The 14,045-nt window shown below is 41.3% G+C and overlaps 2 protein-coding genes and 1 long non-coding RNA gene across 4 annotated transcripts; 1 reads left to right on the top strand and 2 right to left on the bottom strand.

The window, feature by feature from the left end:
• Positions 1 to 826: 826 nt before the first annotated feature.
• LOC130692016 (autophagy-related protein 9A-like) lies at positions 827 to 10,386 on the bottom strand. Its single transcript, XM_057515077.2, is given in 13 exon segments — positions 827 to 1,156; positions 1,226 to 1,403; positions 1,472 to 1,985; positions 2,051 to 2,172; positions 2,367 to 2,571; positions 2,636 to 2,808; positions 2,909 to 3,147; positions 3,275 to 3,404; positions 3,471 to 3,642; positions 3,742 to 3,778; positions 4,408 to 4,585; positions 4,647 to 4,864; positions 10,337 to 10,386. Coding segments are annotated over 12 exon segments (2,331 nt in total). The 5' UTR covers positions 4,744 to 4,864; positions 10,337 to 10,386; the 3' UTR covers positions 827 to 870.
• Positions 5,014 to 9,409, top strand: LOC130692101 (uncharacterized). Of its 2 annotated transcripts, none has more exons than XR_009001349.1 (6): positions 5,014 to 5,149; positions 5,213 to 5,398; positions 5,467 to 5,590; positions 6,372 to 6,445; positions 6,512 to 6,729; positions 9,117 to 9,409. It is a non-coding gene; the product is annotated as an uncharacterized LOC130692101 (long non-coding RNA). The 2 variants fall into 2 exon arrangements; XR_009001350.1 differs by having other exon boundaries at positions 5,021 to 5,149; positions 5,247 to 5,398.
• Positions 10,387 to 11,271: 885 nt separating the features above from the next.
• On the bottom strand, positions 11,272 to 13,924 carry LOC130692035 (uncharacterized). The gene is made up of 3 exons (XM_057515101.2): positions 13,681 to 13,924; positions 12,904 to 13,000; positions 11,272 to 12,821 (listed from the first exon to the last, which is right to left on the bottom strand). Exons 1-3 carry the CDS (start codon positions 13,690 to 13,692, stop codon positions 11,536 to 11,538), a joined length of 1,395 nt encoding a protein of 464 aa, XP_057371084.1. The 5' UTR covers positions 13,693 to 13,924; the 3' UTR covers positions 11,272 to 11,535.
• Between the last annotated feature and the right edge of the window lie 121 nt (positions 13,925 to 14,045).

The following is a 14,045-nucleotide window of genomic DNA, read 5'->3' on the forward strand; positions in this document are numbered from 1 at the left end:
AGGTCCAGCATCACCTTCTTCCTCCTTCCGTCGATGGGTAGATGGGTGGGTCTCCGATGTCCTACCTCGTCCGGGTAATAGTTATCTCTTCATCCGTGTCCCGCGGCTCTCTGTGTGACAATATGTTGTATCTGGCCTCTTGTGAACGAAGAAAAATTTTCACTTGACCTACCATGGAGTTGGGTTTTGGAATAGACATTCGTTGCAAATGGGATCTCACATCTCACGAACTTGCTACCATGTTTTAGTTCCAGGTTCAGGTTGTCAAGGTGTACGATGTTTACGAAAAATTAGCCACAACGGGGAAAAAGAAGTTAAGTTTAAGGCGTGGTTAAATCGAAAGCACTTAGGTTGCTTGTTTAGGATAACCGCAGGTTAGCTACCGCCACTTCCTTGTCCAGAGTGACGAGCTTTGTTGTTTTTTAACTGGATGTGAGAGGAGATCAGGCCACTTTTAGGGGTGTCCGCATTCTCTGAACAGCAGACAAATCTAACGCTGCTGTAGACTATAACCTACCATACACTTCCCGACCATAACATGTCAATTTTACTCTGTAGCTGATTGTTTCTCCTTGGGCGGTTGCTGACCATACGTCGAGTCACTTCGCGACTTTAAGGTTACGATGTTTACTTGTTACTGAACATAACTTGAAATAACGTAGCGTCAAAGTAAGTTTACGAACTCAACCGAAATTACTCGCGGATACTTATACGGATAGTCCCGCTACATTTAATTAAAAATGTGTGGTCATTCAAAAACTTCATAAATAAATTTACAATTTGCACAGTTCAATATGCCCTTCTTGTTAAAAATGAATACTTGAAATGAATCTATGTACGTTTTATGTAGTTGACCGAGCATTTACACAATTATTTCAAATTCACTGTACGGCTGCCACTTGAAAGATTTTTTACTGCTGCAGAAAGCACTGCTGCTACCTCATCAGGATCGGCAAGGTTATCCTCATGCGGTGACTCTCGAATTTCAGGCATAACTCCAGGTACCACATTTCTGGTATTCTGTGGATTTCGCTTATGTTGACTCTGAATGTCCCGGAGTAATAACGTAGACAGCGCCATATTTGCAGCTACCGGCTCCGAAAGAGCTAATCCATCCAGCGTGGTATCCGAATATGACAATTCATTCGCACTCATCCTGAAACGTTTGAAATGTTAGCTAGATTTTGAGAGTGATGAATGTGTTTGACTAAGCCAATTCCCATACCCTCCGATATAAGCGCTGTTTTCCGTGCCCACTCGAGAACCTAAAGGTCCTTCGCGTTTAGCAATTCCGCGTCCGATAACGGAATAATTTTTTGGCCGCAATGATTGAATATCACCAGACGGAGTCACCAGGCTACAAGATCTTGCTAAGCTCTGTATTAGTGATGGAATGCCTCTACCTAAAACGTTGTTACGGATATAGTATAGACTAAAATATTAAAGAAACTGAAACCGAAAATGTACTGACTTTGTGACAGCACGCTTTGTTGTACGAGAGGATTGACAATCAGTTCGTTATGAATTAAGCTCCTTAGGGCTGTTAAAAAGCCTTCTGCAACTTCAGGAGGGCGCCACTCAGGGTTCGTTAGAGCAAAATGAATAAGGGACAATTCGATTTTCCCATCTTCCGCCTACAACCCAAAATGATTAATAAGAGCCTCTAAAGGAGAGAAAGTAAAACTTGCCTCCTCCAAGTGGTTTTCACCAGTTGGTAACGATTCATGAAACGAGCATCTCTCATCTGAAGTCAAACTCGCGTGCCACTGTGCCTGCCCGTGCTTGTGGAGATCTAGTTGAGCAAACGAACAAACGTCGCCAACTCCAACAACGTCAACCGTAAACTGTCGTAGGAAATCCACTATTTCCTGTGCTCTAGGCCGGAGTCCGAAGTATAAAATAAATGGGGTAACCACGGGAGATATCAGCTCTTCAAGGAGGTACACAGCTTTGTACTGAAATAATTTTGCTACACCTGCGCGCACCTAAACAAGTAATCAAATGCGAACCATGAAAGGAAAAACAACTCCGATAATAAAATTATCTTTACTTCGTTTGTATGGGCTTTATCCTTCCATTCGGCGGGTAAATAATGAACTTGTGTCAAAACTGTTTCCATCAGACTTTCAGGGCACCACACCACATTTTCTTCGGGTATTAACACGCGGCAACCTTTTACAATTCGAAAAAAAACAGCAATAAAACAAAAATTAGCCAAAAAGCGATTTTCTTTTTATGTACGTTCTTTAAATTAATAACTTTTTATAGTAAGCTAAGAGGAATGGTTAACGCTAGCACCACTACATGTAATATAAAGTATAACTAACATGAAATAATATTTTGTTAAAATCTGGACTATAACTTACCCGCAACAACAGCTCCAAGGATAGTAATTAGAGTGAGCACATGTTCAACGGTAATGACGTCTTCATCGTAAACAGTCAAAAGCACTAAAACGGCCAAAATGGCCCCAGCCAAGAAAGCGAAATTTCGCGCAAATATAGCAACTAAGTTGGATGAAAATCCGGAAAGATAACGAGTTGCCGGTCGATAAGCTCTACTAAGACGAGCCTAAGCCATAATCACATTTTTAATTTACATTACAATTGAACCAATATTCATACAAACGCATTACTTGTAATTCGTGGTCTAGTTCATTAAAATGCCGTAAATAGAGTCTCCCATAAATTGACCACCTACGAGTGCCAAGACTTCCGGGTTCCCTTTTCACAATTTCTGCATAACTGAAGAAGGCATAAAGTAGTTGCCATAATAATACAAGGGGTGCTAAAAGGAAATTTAGAACACCTATCCATAAAAAGAAAAAAAAGGGATTAAAAAAATCCTATATAACAATCGTATTAAGACAAATATCAACATTCTGCTATTGGAAACAAAAATTGGTTACCCATATATTCGATAACTTTCGATAAATCTTTTGCCAATTCTTTTCGACGACTGGCATTTTTATAATCATCTCGCAAGTGCCAACTGTTGTCAAACGGTGCCCATGGCCCCCAAAATAGAAGAAATTCCATATTATACTTTAATCCCCGAGTAAAAAATACCGTTTCTCCAAAAATCGGTATTTTAAACTTTAGTGGAAGTACGTTTTTATTTACCATTGCAACAAGGTAATTCTTGAACCTAGATTCAAAGAAGTTGTTGCATGAAAGGAATTTTTCCTCAAGTTTATGGATTTACCTGCAAATTACATAAGCAGTTGAATTGCATTTAAAAAAATTGCCACTTCGTATGAGTTGATATTTTCTACCTTAGTATTCGATGATAAATATCGAGTTCCGTTAGCTCGACCTTGTGAATGCACATTTGAAATTCCTGTTGAGCTTTTCTTAATCTTTGTTGAACTTCGTGCCAAGTCAAGTTATCTAGGTCTTTGTCATCTGCAATTTTATTTTTTTACTTTTAATTTTATTTTCAATGGATGAGTTATGCAGTTAATAACATACCTATTTGTAATGCTGATTGATAAAAGCTTCGAATCTCGGAATACTGGAAAAAGTGGTAGATAACACTGATAAGTCTCAAAATCCAGCAGAACAACGAAACAAGGATACATGTCCACATTGTTACAGTAAACGAAGCCACACATTCCGCAGGGCCGTCCATCACATCTGGTAACTGGCAGAAAAAGGATGTCAACAAAAAAAAACATAAACGCTAAAGAAAAACGGGAAGCAACATTCATAAATATCGAATTATTGAAAAACTTAAACTCACGGTGATTTTGGATGTGTTTGTGAAATTCGGGTCATCCCTAAAAAGTTGCAATGTAAAAGAATGAATAAATTTCCAAAAATATTTAGGTGCACTAGCGCAATAAACATTGCAGATATAATAAGTAATTGTGACGATTATATCTTTAGTCGCCTAACTGGAAAAGGTAAACTTTAGAATTACTGCCTTTGGTGGCTGTGCAACATAATGAATATTTTATCCTAGCGTTTTACTACTTCAGAGTCCTAGTAATTTTCCTTTCATTTGTTTGTTTACCATGAACAAAGACATGATGTTCTTACAGTGTTTACACTAATAAAAAAAACTACTACAATTATGTACCGGAAGGATTACTAAAAATAAATAGAAATATGTTACATGAATTTTTTAGCAGGAGAAAGAAGTTTATGTAAGATCAAATTATTGTGGATCATAATATAGCTTTTTTTTTTTTTTAACTAAGCCACAATCATCTATCTATGCTAACTACATTAGCCACTGAAAAAAAAAACATGAAAATCTTTTGGCTCAACAATGCCACCCTTGAACAAAAATTTAAAGCAAGACATCAATAAATGCTAAAATGGACATCAATTTCTTCAGGTTAAAAAGTAAAATAATCAAAGTTTCAGTTGTTTTCAAAAAATTATTGCTGAAAGAAGTTTTTACCTGAATAAAACTTTGTAGTTGACACATTTCAGCAAGAATGATGAAAATCCTACTATAAATGCAAACTGGAGAAGTTCAAATGACTCCTGCAGCATCATACATAGGAAACCATGTTGCTGATGGTAATAATAGACACGAGAAAAAAATGCATCCAGATCTTCAATATGGTTCCATCTAGCTGAAATAACAAATCAGTAAATAATGACTTCGGTTTGAGACAAATTAAAGTCATGCCTTACACTTATTTTCAGGAACAATATGGATCAATACACTTTCATTACTGTTATCTTCATCTCCTTCGAGAAATTGATGACGCTTCCCAGCAGAATTTTTCATTCTACGATCTCTTTTACTGGGAGAGCTTCATACATCGGAAGTTGAATGAATTCCCTACAACTAACACCGAGCACTGCGAGTGAAATTAAACACAATACCCCAAAATAAAAGCTTTTCAAGCCTGTTACTTTTTTTTTTTTTTTTTTTTTTGGTGTTTTCTGCAGACGAAGCCGATTCGCAGTGGGAATCGGGTGTTACAGAAATTTTGGACTAGTGTCCATTGCCACCACCAGGTTGTTTCAAATCGTTGTCAGACTGGTCGTATAAGTTGTGCGTAGTGGATGATGTTTAGACTTCGAGGTACAGTTTGGATTGGAGAAGAAAGTTGGCGAGGTGATCTCGGATGAGGAGCTGCCAGCCTTTGTTGATTTGTTGGTTTAGACCAAGAATATTGACTGTGTTCCAGGTAAGATTAAGTTGAGAGAGAAGTTGTTTAAGAGGAGTGTAATATGTGGAGAGATGTTCGCAGGCTGTGAGGACATGGTCTACATTTTCAATTTCAGGGCAGCCATGGCGACAGTGGGGCTGTGTATCCATATCAAATTTGCTTCTATGGGCATTCAATCTGTTGTGCCCACTTCTGAGTCGGTGGAGTGTTGTATTGATCATTATGTTTGGATGATGCCATTCTGTGGTTCCAAGCCTGGTTTTTGAGGTAACACATAGTTTCCCACATTTTTTAAGATCGTTGAGGGTTGATGTTGACCATTTGTTTTTATACAGGGCTATGATTTCGTGTGTAGATAGAGGATTGTTGATGGAGTTTTCAAGTGGGATGTTTGCTGCTTCATTGGCCAGTTTGTCAGCCTTTTCGTTGCCAGAGATGCCGACATGACTAGGGATCCAGGTAAGCTGAGTAATAGTACCTGCTGCCTTAAGACCTAATAATATGTTCCATATTTTGAGCAATACTAGGTTAGGTACATTCCTTGGGGTAGCATCGATGGCTAGAAGGGCAGCCTTAGAATCTGTGAAGATGTGTAGTTCAGTTGGGTTGGAGTCATGGAGGTAGCAGGCATCGAGGGCTGTCAGGATGCCATACAGTTCAGCTGTTTGAATGTTAGAACCTCTAGAGAGGTGCCAGGCTTTGTTCAGGTTGATGGAGGGGAAGGTGTAAGCACATGTAGTGGAATTGTTTTTGATTGAGCCGTCAGTGTATCCTGTCATTGCAGTGGAGGAGATTTGTGAGGCAATATTTCTAAATATTGCTCGGGCTTTTGGTTGGTTGGAAGAGGCGTCCGTTTTGTTCATGGGGAACCATGTCGTTTTGTGAGCGGGAATTGACCAGGGGGGCGGATTTTTTTGTTGGGCAGAGTAGTTGTGGTCTTTCTTAAAAACATTTCCCTCAATTGCCATGATGTCTTTGATAGGTGGGGCTAGGCTGGGAATGCTTCTGGGTGGCCAGGGATTGGGATTTGTGGCGTGGAACTGTGCGCGTTTATACATTGGATTTTTGTGTTTTTCCTCGAGTTTTATAAGGTAACGGGCCGCTAGCCATTTCATTCGGGTTTTTGTTGGTTCCAGCCCTAGTTCGGAGTATAGGATTTCAGTAGGGGTGGATTTTATGGAACCCAGTATTAGGCGAATGATTCCTCGGGTGATTATGTCTATTTTTGATATGTTTGAAGGGCTGGCTCCACCATATGCGATGATTCCATAGTCAATCTTGCTTCGGATTATGGTTTTGAAGAGGATTGCTAGGGTTTGTATGCTTGGTCCATATTTTTGATTGATGATTATGCTGAAAAGGTTTCTTTTTGTTTTGCAGTTGGAGATTACTGCGTCAATGTGGGCTGACCAGTTTAGTTTTCTATCAAATGTGATGCCTAAGAATTTGGCGCTCTCAGCTGACGGAATTCTCCTGCCGTGAATGAAGAGAAGAGGAGGCTGGGGGATGCTATGAGATCTAGAGAGCACCAGTATAGTGGATTTTTCTGGGAGGAAATCTAAACCCCACTTCTTACCCCATCTGTACAACTTATCCAGGTAAGGTTGTAGTTTATCTTCTGCCGTTGTAGCGTTTTTAGCTTGCATATAGATTGCGACATCATCAGCGTAGTGTAGGGTTGTAATTTCGGGTGGGGGAAGGGGCAGGTCACTCATCATGACGTTGAAAAGTGTGGGGCTAAGTACAGCTCCTTGGGGGACTCCTGCGACGAGATGGCCTATGTCTGAGAGCTTATTCCCTACTCTCACTCGGCCACTTCTATCTGTGAGGAAGGATCTGATCCAGCTAAGGATAGGTCCTCTTATTTGCATTTTGGAGAGCTTAAAGATGACACCATCGCGTTGGGTGCGGTCAAAGGCCTTGGCAATGTCGAGGAATACCGCATATGTGGAGAGTCCCTTGCTAAAGCCAGTTTTAGTGTCGTTTTCAAGGGCTAGTATGTGATCCAAGGTGCTTCTACCTGGACGAAAACCGGCTTGCGAAGGCTGCAAATGGTTGTTTTCTTCTAGGTGCCAGACCAGACGGTTCTTGATGACCCTTTCCATTGTTTTTCCTAGACATGAAGTGAGGGATATGGGGCGAAAGGATGCTGGGTCTTCTGCATTTTTGTTGGGTTTGAGGATCGGGATTATTAGGGCTTCTTTACAGTCATTTGGGGTAGCGCCATTTGCGAGTAGGGTGTTGAAGAGGTGTCGAAGCATCTCACGGTTGTCGTAGGTGAGGTTACACAGCATTTGGTTATGCGTGAGGTCTAGGCCCATTGAATTACTTTTGCGTTTTTTAAGGGCTTGGGTAATTTCACCTGGTGTAATGGGGGAGTTGAGAGCGCTGAGGTCTGGCGATGCGATGGCTGTCCTTATGGCTTCTTTTATGTTATCTAGTTCTTCTGGGCGGTTATTGGAGTTTTCTATGAATGTATTTAGGAATATGTTGGCTTTTTCTCCGGGATCATTTATTAGAGTCCCATCACTCAGGCGGAGTGAATGCCCGTTTGCAGAGGGGGTGTGACCACGGCCGGTCATCGCTTTGGCAAATGCCCACATCGTATGCTGGTCTTTGTGCGAGGAGAGGCTGGAAATGAATATTTGCCATGATTGTTTTTTGGCATTTATTAAGGTTTTCCTTTTTAGCGCCTCAGCTTTTTTCCAGGCGATCTTTTTGTTGTCCGAGAAGGGGTCTGAGCGCCAGTCAGAGAGGGCCTTCCTGGTAGTGCGCACCTGGTTATCGCAATCTTTATTCCACCATGGCTTGCTAGGTTCTGGTGTGATGCGATGTATAGGGGAACTCAGCTTGAAGAATGTGTGGCTGGCATCCATTAGGGCATCATGGAATAGTTTGTATGTATCGTCTGGGTTTGTCTTCTCAGTGTAGTGTTTGTTGAGGAGAAATTTATGTATATGGGCATTCCAGTCAGTCCATTGCCCGTCGCGGAATATCCATCTAGGTGGGGGGACAGTTATTTCGCGGGGGGTAATTTTGGTTTTTAAGATGACGTTGAAATGGTCGCTGCCTAGGTATGGGCCTAGTGTGATGGTGGAGTCGCAAGCGATGGAGGGGGAGCAGAATGTAAGATCAATTGTTGATGTTTTCCCGGTGGTAGGGTTAATGTAAGTTCCCAGGGAGTAGGGGGTAATTAGAGCAATGTCCGGGGTTTCAATTAGGGCATTATATATAGCTTTTCCGCTTCTATTTGGGCTAGATACATTACTCCATAGCTTATGGTGGCTGTTAAAGTCACCCCCGAGTATCAGGTTGTTTTGGCGATCAAGTAGAGGTAGAATTTCTTCTTTGGTGCAATCACCTGAGGGGCAGTATGCGGAAATTATATCGATAGCCGTGTTGTTGGAAGTGTTAATTGTGATGCCTACCGTTTCGAGTTTAGGGCTATTTGTGAGAGTCAAAGGGGCATGTGGGAGAGAGTGATGGACAAGTATGGCAACTCCACCGCCAGGCCGGTCACTTCGACTTTTTTGGATAATTTTATAGGAGCGGAATTTAACAGAAAAGGTGTTTTTCCAGAAGGTTTCGGAGAGCAGAACGACGGAGGGTTTTTGTGTACAAAGAAAATGGCGAAATTCTTCTAAGCGGGACCTTGTGAGGCCACGCGCGTTCCACTGGATGCATTTGAAATTGTTCATTTGTTGCTTTTGTGTTTATGGGTCTTATAGTTTTTCCCTCCAGAGCTATAGTCGTTGCGGATTTGGATTTGGGAAGGGGTATTGAAATTTCTAGGGTTCTCGTGGGAGGACGAGCTGGAATCTGAATCGGGGATAGAGATGACATCCATGGATTTAGGGGCAGGTAGACGTGTGAGTAGAAGGTGTTCTAGCTGATCGAATCGCCCGGAAAATTTAGCTTCGAATTGATTCATTCTGCTGTTAGTGCTGTCTACATCTGACTTAACGCTGTCTATTTTTGCTTCTAGGTTGCTGATGGTGTTGTCTTTTAGGGATCTTAATTCCTCTTGGAGAAGCTGGATTTCCGCTTTCATTTTTTCAATTTGGTTCGTGTCCGGCGAGCTTGTATGCACAGGCGACAAAACTGTTGGGCGACGGACTACTGAGCTGTAGGATCCGCTGATGTGTGTGCGGGCCTCTTTAACTGTTACATTTTTGTCTATGGCGTACTTGATTAGGCTGATAAGTTCTTCATAAATTGGGCAGTTTTTAGATTCGGAGGAGTGGGATAAACTGCTGCAATTAATACACTTTTGGATACAGGTGACTGTGGGGTCGTGAGTAACACCGCAGTTTTTACAGGTGCCACTGGGACTAGTGCAATAGTTTCTTGTGTGGCCTAGACGGAAGCAAATGGAGCATTTGTAAGGAGAGGGATAGTAGGTAAGTACCGGGAAACTAAGAGCAATAATGGTAATCCTGGCTGGGAGGGCTTTGTCGAACGTGAGGAGGACGGTCTCGGACGGTTCTTTGGAGCCAGCGTTGTTTCTAAAAAACCGCTGAGCTTTTACTACCCCTTGGTCTTTCAGTGCGTCTAGGAGATCTTCATCAGATTCGGAGAGTGGAACTCTTTTTATGATGCCCTTTTTACCATTAAGAGAGTTTGGGAGAGAAGCGATAATTGTTCGGCCTGCTTTTTGGGTAAGTTGCAAAAGAGCTTGTTGTTGTGTGGAATCGGTAGGGTAGACGAACATGTCGCCACCGCGGGAGCAGTCAGAGTGTCTTGGTTTGCCTGTCAGGTTTGTGATCTCATGGACAATGGCTTTAAGGGCTGCCATATCCATTTGTCGGAAGTTCGCCTTGCCATCGGTTACTTTGAAAATTACAGGGGGGAGGCTTACCGGAGGACGGCGGGAGTGGGCTATGCCGGGGAGGGGCCATTCTTCGTCGCTATTGTCTTGGAGATGTCTTTTTTGCGGCGGTTTAAGGTGGCTCATCTCGGGAGTTGGATGGTGGCTGCGATTCGAAGTTAGGATTGTAGGTTGCCGGACCCCAGCTGGGTCCGGGGAGTGATGGGTTTAGGCAACTGCAATGAATCACGAGGGAGTATCAAGGTGTGGGGGCGTTTTTTTTTTTTTTTTTTTTTTTTTTTTTTTTTTTTTTAATATATATCCTTAGGTTATGTATTTTGCGAGAGGAGAGAGAGAACAACGTATTCCATTCAGGCCACAGAGCGGACTGTGCAAACCTGTTACGCCAGACAGCAGATAAAGGTAAACAAGGACTTTCAGACTAGATTATAGAGATACGTCGTCCATTTCAGCAGAACAGGCTATATCGTGTGATTGGAATGCGGATCGTGGACATAGTGCATAGTTTCGCTTGATAGGATGTAGTCCTAAACCTTACAAATCTCCATCAGCCGATAATTTTTGGAGAGTTTCAGCTTTTGAAGTTTCAGTTTCAGTCAATGTATCTGCTCCTAATAATGATAGTTGAATTGCTTCAGCGCCAGGCTGTGATAACCGTATCGTGGATGTGGTCCTAGTATATCAGGGAAAACACTGTGGAATAGCATAATCTTCGCCCAACAGAGGTGACACCTCTTGGGCTTATTATCAGCAAACGAATATAAAATCGACGGTAAATCGTTTAATTGCTTTTCAGACTCCTTGCTATTACATTAGCAGGTAACTATAACGCAACACAAATTCCTCTAGAAAACGAACATTTCTCCGATTTCAGCAAGTAAAAAAACTCAACTATCTAGCGGCGAAAATACGAATCTGTTACCCGCGCAGGGCCTTCTATTTTACAACAGATGGCTCTTTTTCTCTCTCTTACTTTAATAACCGTTCACTATTTTTTAATTATAGATTGTTGAAGTGAAAATTAAAAACACCATACAATATGATAATGGCCATCCGTTTTACCCACTCCTCCCCCACCCAAAAAAAAGTCTGCCTTTTTTCTTTTTTTTCACGTTTTATCCACAAATTCACGTTTTTAATATCCAAAAACGGTGGTGCGTTTTTGGATACCGAATATGCCGGATGCTGCTTGTTATAACCAGGTTACTGATTTTACAGTTAACATTCTGCTGCTTATTATGCAAAATATTGATGGGTAAGAAAGAATAAAATAACAATAATAATAATAAGTAATGTACAAGTCTTTGAAACATTCGAGATGAAAAGTTTGCATTTCCAGCGACGAAATTTAGGAATTCCTTTGAATTCACTAATACAACAAATTGTAAATCTTTTTCAGTCAACCCTTTTTTATACTACACTTTTTTTGGAGCAGTATGAACAGAAAAACTGTACGGAATTTGTCAATGGAAGGAGTATTTAAAAAAGGAAACAATGAATAACTATAAGTTAAACGTATAATGTCATCCACACGTAAGCAAAATGTGAATTACGCTGCTGATTCGCTTTGAGGAGTTTATGTTGAATCTTGGCGGTCGTCCTCGTCATCACACAACGCCCGAAAAGGATCAGAAATCAAAGGGTTTTCGGATATCGAATAATAATTTCCATTATAAAGAACACCTAGGTCACGCAGAACTTCCCCTCGTATGGTGGCGTTGATAATCCATCTAAAACATCGTACATCTTCACGCTCTCTCTCCAGTCGCTGCACGTCGATGATTTTTGATTTCAGCCTTTCAAGAATTACTCCGAGATCAAAAATTGTCAAGTGTTTGTGTCTGTCACTTCCAAGCTGGTCGATGAGAAGAAGAATTTTTTCGGTAGTTACACTAGTTTCAATTTCAAATTCATCGTCAATGGCGTTAGAGGCATGGTCCATCACTGGTACAGCATTCTCTTGGTTGGATGTGCATAACGGCAGGCTAGGACGGCTATCCGTTTCGTGGTTGGAACTGCCTGCCTCGGTGCGATCTTCACAGAAATGAACGTGAGTTGATTTCAATACTTTACTCATTGAGTGAGCTCGATGGCGACTGCATTCGGCACTTTGAATGGGGCGGCCTCGGTCGTGCAATGATCCACAGTGAAATTCGCACTTGTTCAAGCCATGTTGGAAAGCTGAGGACAAGTTGGAACGCTGTGGTTCATTGTTCGAACCAGAAAATGGAATGTGAACACCGCCGTGTGGCTCATGCGCTTGCAAATTCGAACTCGGCTTTGCACTGCTATCTCGAAGAGTAGACTTGAAAGCCGTGCTTGTATTGGCAGTGGGAACGGCTTTTTTAACACTTTGTTGACTCTCGACGATTTCCTTGTCGTTGACTTCAGTAACCCCATCTTTCGGTTTCTTCCCAATTCCAGTCCAAGGATAGCCAACGAAGCTGGGAGCCTTGTTGTGGTCAAATTTCTCAACCCCAGATCCTGGTGAATGATTGGGCTTGACGTACTGTAGAACTCGGTTATTGCGTTGCTGTTTCCAGTGAAGGACTAGTGTTATTTTGTCTTGATTGTCGACAATTTTCCAAAAGGGTGGATCATGATTAATATTTAACGTACTAAGGGCGTCACAAACTACACGTGGAAGGGGAAAAGATTTAAGAGAACCGTCACAATTCTGGTCCTGCGAAGCACAACAACTATGTTGAACGGGCATTTTCCACGATTCACCAGCACGTAGCAGTAGAAATGCCGTGTTATCGGGAAACCATCTTAAAAATTCGTCATCATCTACGTATGTTCCGTCTGACTCCAAAACCAAATAGACATTTTCATCCTTACTGTACTCAATCTTCTCACGGCCTATTTAAAAACAAAATGCATTAGCCTAAATTAGAAATGTAGCGAAAATGAGGAAATATTTTAAGGGTGATATCGCTGAAACCTTTTCTGTGTAACTCTTCAAGTGACGAAGCCAAGACTAGCCGCTTTTTCAATCGTGAAGCATCCCATATTTTCCATGGTCGCCGCTCCCGGGATTCCTTTCAAATATTAGTTTGAAAAAAAAAATTATACATTTTCGTGTAATTAGAAACTACGAATTGCATTCAAAAAAATTTCTAACGAGACGTTTAGCTTCCTCATTTTCCTCCTCTGCTCAATGAAATTGCCTAGGTTTCCGTCAAAGGCGGGCCCCCTCTCTGTTTTGTTCCCTATCGATCCTTGCAGTCAGCTCTTACGGGTCAAGTTCAAGTGGTGCTTACGACATGTTTGCACAAACTATAGGGATCCCTAAGTGAGGTCCCTATAGTGGGTGTGTAAATCGTTATCTTGTTTTCTTTCAGATTTTTCCTTTGATTTTTAAGCTTTGATTTTTCGAGTTGAAATCCTTCCGTCCATCATAACACTACAGAAATTTCCCATAAATGAAATATTACAGTTTAATTTATTTAAGGTGAATTAACGTTTTTAAAATTTCTAACGTTAAATTAATTAAGGTTCCCAAACTCTCGGTTTGCGTTCTGTTTTTTGAAATGTTGAACTGGATAAAATGTGACTCCTTTGGAAAAACAGAATGGATATAATATTAGCATATTAGAGCATTCAACTTTACAGCTTATGGGCTACATATTATAATAAAAGTAATCCGTAACGATAGTTAGCAAGTTGATTCAAATGCAGGTTAGGAACAAGAAATTTTTACGAATTCAAAGTTACGTACGTCTCTCGGCATTACGGCACCACGTCTTCTTTCAGCATGATGCTCAATATTTACTGAATTTCAGAAATCCGGGTAAGTATAGATTTGAAGAGCACTAAGCGAATTTCGCAAGACGATGTCTTGCCAATCAATTTCACAGCGATTCACTAAGCTTACACGTATTGTGCGAGATATTCGGTAGCTGGTGAAGACGCCATTTTTTGTGTAACCGAGAAGGGCTTGACAAGAAGATCCCACTTGATTGCGCAGACGCACGTTTCGTTCATTCTGCAAACGCAGTTTGGTCCCCATTCTAAAAGAGGCATCAATTTGTAAGCCACGTATCAAGCTACGAAGGTTTTTTTTTTGGGGGGGGGGGGGCTGAA

This window comes from Daphnia carinata, chromosome 1, assembly GCF_022539665.2.
Source record: "Daphnia carinata strain CSIRO-1 chromosome 1, CSIRO_AGI_Dcar_HiC_V3, whole genome shotgun sequence".
Classification (NCBI taxonomy): Eukaryota; Metazoa; Arthropoda; class Branchiopoda; order Diplostraca; family Daphniidae; genus Daphnia; species Daphnia carinata.

Excerpts from the sequence above, each read along its gene's own strand:
- LOC130692035 (XM_057515101.2), bottom strand. Across the intron at positions 12,822-12,903 it reads TGAAGAGTTACACAGAAAAG|GCCGTGAGAAGATTGAGTAC; the intron begins GTTTCAGCGATA and ends GTTTTTAAATAG.